This window comes from Thermothelomyces thermophilus, chromosome 4, assembly GCF_000226095.1.
Source record: "Thermothelomyces thermophilus ATCC 42464 chromosome 4, complete sequence".
Lineage (NCBI taxonomy): Eukaryota > Fungi > Ascomycota > Sordariomycetes > Sordariales > Chaetomiaceae > Thermothelomyces > Thermothelomyces thermophilus.
The window spans coordinates 3,800,620-3,808,908 of NC_016475.1; the positions used below are offsets into that span (position 1 = coordinate 3,800,620).

The 8,289-nt window shown below is 56.8% G+C and overlaps 3 protein-coding genes and 1 non-coding gene across 4 annotated transcripts; all 4 read right to left on the reverse strand.

The window, feature by feature from the left end:
- Window positions 1-366: 366 nt before the first annotated feature.
- On the reverse strand, window positions 367-740 carry MYCTH_2065691 (uncharacterized protein; the record flags this gene model as incomplete). Its single annotated transcript, XM_003664493.1, has 2 exons — window positions 367-403; window positions 526-740. Coding segments are annotated over 2 exons (252 nt in total), but the record flags the coding sequence as incomplete, so codon positions are not given.
- A 1,753-nt stretch (window positions 741-2,493) lies between these two features.
- MYCTH_94678 (uncharacterized protein) lies at window positions 2,494-3,631 on the reverse strand (the record flags this gene model as incomplete). Its single annotated transcript, XM_003664494.1, has 2 exons — window positions 2,494-2,577; window positions 2,765-3,631. The coding sequence occupies 2 exons, from the start codon at window positions 3,629-3,631 to the stop codon at window positions 2,494-2,496; spliced, it is 951 nt and encodes a 316-aa protein (XP_003664542.1).
- A 1,192-nt stretch (window positions 3,632-4,823) lies between these two features.
- On the reverse strand, window positions 4,824-4,918 carry MYCTH_t123. The gene has a single exon. It is a non-coding gene; the product is annotated as a tRNA-Asp (tRNA).
- A 279-nt stretch (window positions 4,919-5,197) lies between these two features.
- On the reverse strand, window positions 5,198-8,289 carry MYCTH_81925 (cellobiose dehydrogenase; the record flags this gene model as incomplete). The annotated part of the gene is made up of 8 exons (XM_003664495.1): window positions 5,198-5,827; window positions 5,915-6,008; window positions 6,092-6,357; window positions 6,487-6,976; window positions 7,065-7,404; window positions 7,462-7,943; window positions 7,997-8,163; window positions 8,238-8,289. 8 exons carry the CDS (start codon window positions 8,284-8,286, stop codon window positions 5,352-5,354), a joined length of 2,364 nt encoding a protein of 787 aa, XP_003664543.1. The 3' UTR covers window positions 5,198-5,351.

Below are 8,289 nucleotides of genomic sequence, written 5' to 3' on the forward strand. Positions count from 1 at the left end.
GGGCTTGACGCCGTAGATACCGATCTCCGCCATCCCGGCGTAGTGATGATACGCGTCCGACTTGACGCGGTCCAGCGCCACCCTGAACCCTCCATACCCGCCGCCTCTGCCGGTGTGGTCCGAGAGGGCGGTGTCGATGTCGGAAGGATCCTCGACGGCTGTTCTGGAATAGGCGTACCCGAAGAAGACGTGGCGGCCTTCCTCGCCGGCCCTGCCTGGGTCGAAGGAGTCGCTGTTGATGCAGCCCTTACAGAGGAAGGTGGAGGAGACGTGCGTGCTGTTGGCGAAGGTCCCCGCCTTGATGGGGGATACGGTTATCGGACTGGCTGTGTATGGGACAACGCTGGCTGCGCTGTGAGCGTCGGCCATGCGGGCGGCCGTCATTACATTGCTGCCGTTGGCCCTGTACGAACAGGTAGCGTCAGCATGCCTCGTTGGTTTCTAATTACCAGGTATATCGCTTATCCTCCCACCCTCTCTCCCTCCTCTCATCATCATAACCAATCAGGCTGGCCTTGAACTTACCAGGTAACAAGCAGGAGCGGACCGGTCATGGAATCTCCCAGGCTCACGCCTCCCCACCCATCGCTGTGGTTAAGGGGCGCTACGAGTTGCGCGACGAAGTCTGTGGTCGGTCGCCGGGGGATCACCATGCCGAAGAGGTAGCCACCAGGTTCGCCATGGCCGTAGAAGCGGATGCTTGTGTGGATGTCTGTGTAATACAGCCCTTGCCCCCGCATGGCTAGCCCGTAATACGTGAAGAACAGCGTGCTCAGGAGCGTGGGAGGTGTCTGGGGTCGCATTGTCCCGTTGGCGAGTTGTGTCATGCGGGAGAACGACATATGATGCTCGCAACCCTGTACTTCGAGCCAGGGGATTCAAACATACGCCGTGTAGGAAAGTAGCAAATTATCAAGACCAACACGCTTGCTCGAGGGGAAGAGCGCAGGCGGATCGCGGGTAATCGAGAACTCTGAGCCCAGCCACCCCCAGTCACTCACCCACGCAGCGTGACGAGTTGCAGGTGATCTCTAATAACAAAGAACACCTAGCCGGCATGCTCTTAGCCTTGAGCTCAATGTATGGTCACACTTTGGTTTCCGTTGAGGACCGGATTACAGACCAAACTCGCTATGGCAGGGCACCGCGCTCTTGTCTGCACCCGAGCACACCATGTAGTAATGGTACTAGCCCACCAACTGTCACAATTCATCATCTCACCAAGTGAGACTTTGAACACGCCAATCCCACGTGTATTTGGTTAACAGTGGTGCCTGTTGACGAGGTATCTAGCATGAACATTTCCCCCTATATTAAGACCGGTCTTGTTGGACCGGCTGCCCCCGTATGAGACTCGCAAATAGAACACACCCCAGCGCCCTTCCCCCAAGAGAAAGAAACAAAAATTACCTCCGCTCTCTGCTTAGCAAGAATGCCCAAAAAGAAATCATCAGGCATCCGGAAGTGGGACAGCCTGGACACGCTCGTGTACTTGGCAGGTGGATGGCCCCATGATAAGGCCCGGGCTTACGTGCAAGACAAGGCCTTAAAGAAGTCATTTTGGGGCAAGGACAACACGGATGCCGCTTATTGGAACTCAAGTACAGCCAACGGATTCTCGAGTGCCAATAGCAAGAAGAAGGGGAAAGAGAAGAAGGACAGCTGGCCTGCCGTTCACTTCACCCCGAGCACGAAGAAATCATGAGAGTTTCGTCGTCTGCTATACGATCAGCACCGAAGTTATTATTATCAGGCTCGGTTCTCTTCCAGCTGCGGTGTGATTAAGAGGAGTTACAGGCTAGCTAGGTCTCCAATGCACAGCTCATTCATGCATTGGTTGGTACGTGAGGGGAGAGCGCCAGCTAGTTCGGGTAATTAGCTTTGATCAAGAAGGAATATACGTAATTATTATATGTGTCGTTTTTCACTGCCATCGAAAACATATTATTGTATTGTGTGGCGACGAACTCTTAGACAAAGTAAGGTAGTGACAAATAATTACCGTTTGGGGGGGGGGGGGGGGGGGAGGGGGCCGGCCGTAGTTCTTTCGCGCTTAGTTTCACTCAGCCCTTTGCTCTGTGAGAAGTTGCTTGGGATATGGAGTCTAGGCTGTAAGTAGAGAACATTTGCTGTGGAGGGGAACTGATTTGTTGGGTACTCCTCTTTCGCAGCTCACAGAGCATGTAATAAGCCCTGAATCTCAGCCCAATGATCCCATACTGCACCCAACGAATCCATGACAAGCAGCAAATTTTAGACCCCAGGATCTGTTAGCCCAAGTGTCATCCAGCCGAGACTAACCATCTGTCCCCCATTAAAAAAACATGGATTGCTAGGCGGCTAGAGTCCAACCAGAGCCCAACCAAGACCACCGGTGACCACGGGAGGTGATCCAACCATTGGTAATCAATCAGCCGAGCTCAGGACGCTCCTCCCGTCTTCACCGCCACCAAAATCACCTTTGTGCAGCTTGTCGTAATCATAAGGCCCTTCTCAGATGTACGCCTCGTACCCGTGCCTGACAGCAATCTGCGCCAAGCGATCCATGCAGGCGGCCGCATCACGGCCCGGGATGAACTAATTAGAAACGGGTTGACCCCCACGGTGGTTAGCAAAAGTGGCACACGAATGACCAGACTCCCCCAAGTAAATAATTAATAATAATCCCTGGAGCAAGTCGTAGCAGAGTACGCTTTATTATTATTTCCCCCCCCCTTTCTCTTTCTGCATCAGAGAGGGAAAGAGAAGAACGGGGGCAACTCACCTCGACCATGCGTTCAAACGCGACCTCCTTGCAACGCAGCAGCAGCAGCTTGACCGTCTCCTGGTGCGTCCACCGGGCCCCCTCATCCTCCCCCGCGCGCTCGGCAGTGGTGACGGCCGGAGAACCGGGCACGCCCGTGGTCTTCTGCAGCGCGAGGGGGAGCGGAGGGCGGCTCGTGGGCAGCGGGGTGCGGCCGCTCGGAGTCTTGAACGGCCTGGTGCGGGCGAGGGTGCCAGCGTCGGTGCCGGTGTTGTCGGCGGAAGCGACAGTGCTGGTGCTGGTAGGCTTCACAGGGGTCTCGGCGTTCAGGGGGAAGCCGGCGGGGGTCTGCTTGTCGGCCTTGGACGCGCCGAGAGGGCTGTCGACGTCCATGTTATTGTCCGTGTTCTGGGCGTGCTGGCTCGTCTTGCCGGGGTTAATATCCATTTCGCCAGAGTCTCTTCCGACAATGTCCGCCTCGTGCTTGCCAGCACCGAAAGAAGCGCGGTCAAGGTCCATGTTGTCGCCGCCATCGTCGACAGCAGCGGCCGCGCCGTGAGCGTGGTTGGCTTCGTTCTCGGCCAGAGCCGACAGAGCGGCTTTGGCAATTGAGACGGCGGCATTGATCGGAGTGAATTTGATTTCCAGACCGCCGACAGCATTCTCGCCGCCCTTGAAGTGGCAGGCATCAGGGTCCCGGATGCGGACAAGAGTCAGATTCTCGCAAGGGGCAAGGTAAAACCGGCATTCGGCAGCGGTCAGAGAACTGGTGATGCCGACCAGCTCGTGCTTTTTCTTCTCGCAAAAGTCAACGCGCTGGATTTTGCCCGGCGCCGGGTGGTCGATGCAGCGCAAGCACTGGCAGTGACCGATAATTCCTTTGCACATGTTGGGCAGTTTTGTAGTCGCTGATATGATTGATGGTTTGTGGCAAAGTTGGAGAGTTGAGGTTTAAGGTAAGACTTGTTCGAGTGGTAGATCGATCGCACAAAAGAAACTGTTGAAGAAAGGGGGGAGAAGGGGAAGGTTGATGGGTTTAGAAGAACGATGTATTGAGGGGGGTTTGTGCGAGACGCGAGACTACGCAGGAAACCCTAAAGCATTTTTTTTCCAAGGAACGCGTGAAGGTCGCGAACAGAAGCCGATAAGAAGAAGGCAACAAGTTCAAGGTTGCAAACTAATAGAGGCGCGTCGGCACTTGCGAGCCTTCCTGGTCAACAAGAACACCTTGGCTGGTGACTCCAGACGACGAAACAAGACGAAATTGCCCAGGCTAGTGATTGCCAGGTGCCCCGTGCTGAATGTTCTCGAAGTTCCATATTATGTGTTAATACTTATGGCTGGCAGGTCACGAGAGCGTTGAGAGACCAGCATTGCCAGTGTTAGCAGCAACAAGGACAATGAGCATTGAACGAGGAGTTCGGATAGCACATGTGTTAGCTTGGTATCTAATACGGCGCTGCCCGTTGTAGACGAAGAGACTTAGATACCTCGAAACCTACCAAGCCAACACTCTAGAGGTCTGGTGCGGCATGGGTCATGAGAAGCCGAATCACATCTCCCTGCTTGGTGTCGCCAGGCTCACACAGAGCCACAAGCTACACCGTACGGGTGGCTGGTGATCAGCTGGATGCTCAATTTATCTACGGTACTAGCGACTGATATATCCTCCTAGCAACGTAATGCGAACGTTCTTGGCTTGAGTAGTAGTCCCAGGAGTTTAAGCATTCATTTGTCGCGGCTGATGGGAAGGGGAGGCTTGCTCTCAACTTGATCACGTCCTTGAAAACACGCGTGCGTATATAGGTACCTAATTGACTATGTAATTTTGCACGTAGGATAAATGACAAACAGATCGTCGCGTAGGGACGTTTCCGATTCTCGTCTTGTCATAATTAGTTATTCTGTGTTCGTGACTGAACCATTTACGCATTAGCGTTCCAATTTGGGAACAAGGGAACAACCACCACGTAACGAAGCGCGTGAGGATGACGGAAAGAAAACAAAGGGGGAAACAATCCAAAAAAATAAGACCTGGCCTCTCTCGGGGCAGCTGGCAAAAGATGTAGGCTGTGGCGTTCTCTCCCGCCGGGAATTGAACCCGGGTCTCGAGCGAAGTCTTGTTGGCCGGTGGCCGTTGACAAGCTCACATACTGACCACTATACTACGGAAGATCTGTGGGTGTTGGCACCCACCGTAGGTTGGGGAAAGGGTGCGTTGCCCTCACCCATAAAGTGGAGATGGCGGTTGGTTGAGTGGAGTTTAGCAACTATCAACATCAAATCAAGGAGCCCAACGAATTTGGTGAACGAGCAGCCTAGTAGGCCTAACTAAACCCACATCTCCATTCTCCACTTCAATCCTTTACATCTCAAAGCACTTGACACTCACTGTTTACACACTGCTCACACAATGGTCTCGAAGAGCACTGTATCCCGCGAAGGGGGGGTGGGGGGGGGGAAGATGCACTTGAATTGTCCACATATCAAGAATGTTACATGATCATTCCCCCTTTCCCAAAACGGTAAATCACCAATCTGTCTCCCTCAACCCATTTTTATTTTCCTCTTCCCCCCTTAAGACGGTCAGGCCCAACAAGACCTCTAATTAAGACCGCAGGGCCAGGATGCGCTGCGCCGCCTGCTCGGCCACGATGACGATCATGGCCGACGGGTTGCCCGTCGACATGCCGGGGAAGACGGACGCGTCGACGACGAACAGGTTGTCGGTGCCGTACACCTTGGTGTCGAGGTCGACGACCGAGGTGCCGCCCGAGCGGCCGTCGTCGGTGCCCAGCTTGGCCGTGCCCATCCAGTGGTTGGCCCGGCGGTTGGCCGGCGAGACGATCAGGCTGTTGACGTAGTCGGCCACCGTCCCGTCGGGCGGCGGGAGCACCCACTCGAGGTCGGCCACCTGGCTGAGCGCGTCCACCACGTTCTGGATCCCCTGGATGACCGCCTCCAGGTCGCCGTTGTTGTGCAGGTACGGGTGCTCGGCCACCGTCGTGCTCAGCCCGGAGGTGATGCCCATCCGGCCGCGCGAGACGACGCCACGGCCGAGGTACTGGCTGAGGGTCATGGCGTCTGGGAGAGGAAGGAAGGACAGTCAGTACAAAAACAAAGCCACGTCCAGGTTGATAGAAAATGAGAAAAGGGGGGGATGGTTCTTACGGGTCGAGTTGGTCTTGGAGCTGTCGCCCTCAACACGGCATGTCCACTGGAACTGGCGGGTGATGCCGTCGGACGGCGTGACTTGATCCCACATCTGTGTGCAACACGGTCAGTCCTATTTTTATCCCAGAAGAACAACGACCCCATGAATCTCAGCGCGGGCGTCAGAAGGCTTACCATAGGGCCGATATTGGGCGCCGCCTGGGCGAGAATGCCGGACCGCGAGTTCAGGTAGGCCTCCTTATCCTCCGTGATGGGCTCGTCCCAGGCCGCATAGAAGTCATAGAAAACGACATCCGGGTGCGTGATAATGAGGTCAGTGTTGAGATGGTCGATCAGGTTGTGGCCGACGGGGAGGTTGATCCACTCGTCCTTGGGAGTGAAGGTCTCGCCGTCCTTGGAGCTCGCCACAATCTCGAGCTGGTCCTCAGGACCGATACCGCCTAGAGAAATCGGGTCAGTTGATGCGGTCGCACAGGGAAAGAAGAGGGGGAGAGAGAGAGAGAGAGAGAGAGAGCGAAGTGGCCGCGGGCAAAAAAATAAAAAAAAAGAAACCTAAAAAAAAAACTTACTGCGAAGGAGCAGCTTGGCCGAGCCGAAAGCGCCGGCCGAGAAGATGACACCACCGCCCTCATTCAGGTTGACGGTCCCGCTGAAGCCACCGTCCGTGAGGCACTCGAGCTCGACGCCGGTGACCTTGCTGCCGCTGCGGACGGCCCTCCGGACGGCAGTGTTGAGCCACAGGTTGAAGTTGCTGCGCTCGGCAGCCGAGGCAAGGTACGTCGCCAGGGGGCCGCCACGCTCACCGCCCGAGAACATGAACTCGGTGTGTGCATAGGTGTGGTTCTTCTCGCTGGGCGCCTCGTTGGCGCTGATTTCCTTCCAGCCGGCGTTGGCCAGGCCCTTGCTGATGACCTCGAAGCCCTCCTGGCGGTACAACTTGCCGTCCTGCGACGGGTGCGACGTGCCGGGGATGCGCTTGAAGACACGCTCGGTCGCATCCGCGAGATCGCTCGACTTCCACCCTTCGGGGAAGTTCTCATCCCAGTCAGCGGGGTGGGGCTGCGATGTAATGTTAGCGGTGCTTGTCCTGGGTTCCAATATAATATCTGGGCGCGTGGACTCGGTTTCTTCTGACGAGAAACCTTACCTTCCACCACAAACCAGCGTTGACAGCGGTGCCACCGCCGAGAACGCAGCCCGCCATCTGGTCGGTATCGGTGCAGGCGATGCCGGCAGAGTCGACCCAGATCTGGTTGCACAGGCCGGGAACGTCGAAGCGGGTAAGGTCGGTGCTCTCGAGCCACTCGGGCTTCATGGTCCCGTTCCACAGGCCGGTCGAAGGGGGTCCCTTCTCGATGAGAAGGACCTTGTGGCCGGCCTCGCTGAGCTTGTCGGCGACGGTGATACCACCGGCGCCGGCACCGACAACGATGTAATCATACGTGTCCTCGGGAGCCGGAACGCACTCCTTGTCGCCGGGGCCAGTGCTGACATGAGTCAGCAACTGTACGCTTTCCCGGATAGAGGAAAAAGAGCACACTTACCCATCGCAGGTGGTCTCGGGCGTGGTCGTGGCCAGCTTAGCCCACTCCTCGTACGAGTCCGAAGTAGCACCCTCAAGCACGGCACCCCACTGTCCGAAACCGTTATCATGGAAACCGAACTCGGCCGTGTCCGGGCACGTGGGGCCCGTCACACCATCCTTCGCGGCGGCGCGGCCGAGGACCAGGTTGCCGTTGCTGGTCGAGACGTTGCCCTTGGTGCCATCCTGGTCCCAGGAGAAGCAGTTTTCGCAGCGGAACAGCACCTCGAAGCTGTCCTCGCTGACCGAGGAGGAGATCTGGGTCAGCTTGGCGTCGCCCGTGTAGAGGCCGGGGAGCGTGTAGCCGGTGGCGTAGCGGAACGACGTGTAGACGGTGTCCTCGCTGGCCCAGGCGACCAGCAGCAGCGCCTGCGTCATCTGGCCGGACTGGCCGTGGGAGATACCGCACCAGCTGGGCGAGGCGGGATCGGTGATTTGGCAACGCTGCGAGAGAGGTGAGCCGGAAGCCCCAGTTTGCGGCGCCGCGCTGAACCTACCAGGAGACCAATGTACTCGGTGGCATCCTTTTCCAGCGCGTCCGCGGGGAGGGTCAAGCCAAACGTGAAAGGGGCGCCCTCGGAGGCGGTCCACGTCTTGAATTGGATACCGGTAGCCTCATCGGTGTAGGTCCCCTCGGTCATCTGGGCTGCACATTGCTGCAGTGCTTGGGGGACTATTAGCATCTCCTCAGCATTCACCGGGGGAGACAACGAGAAGGCTCGTTAGGACCACACTTACACAACGTCGCCGCTAGGGCGGTCGCCCCAACGCGGCTGAGTAGCTTCATTGT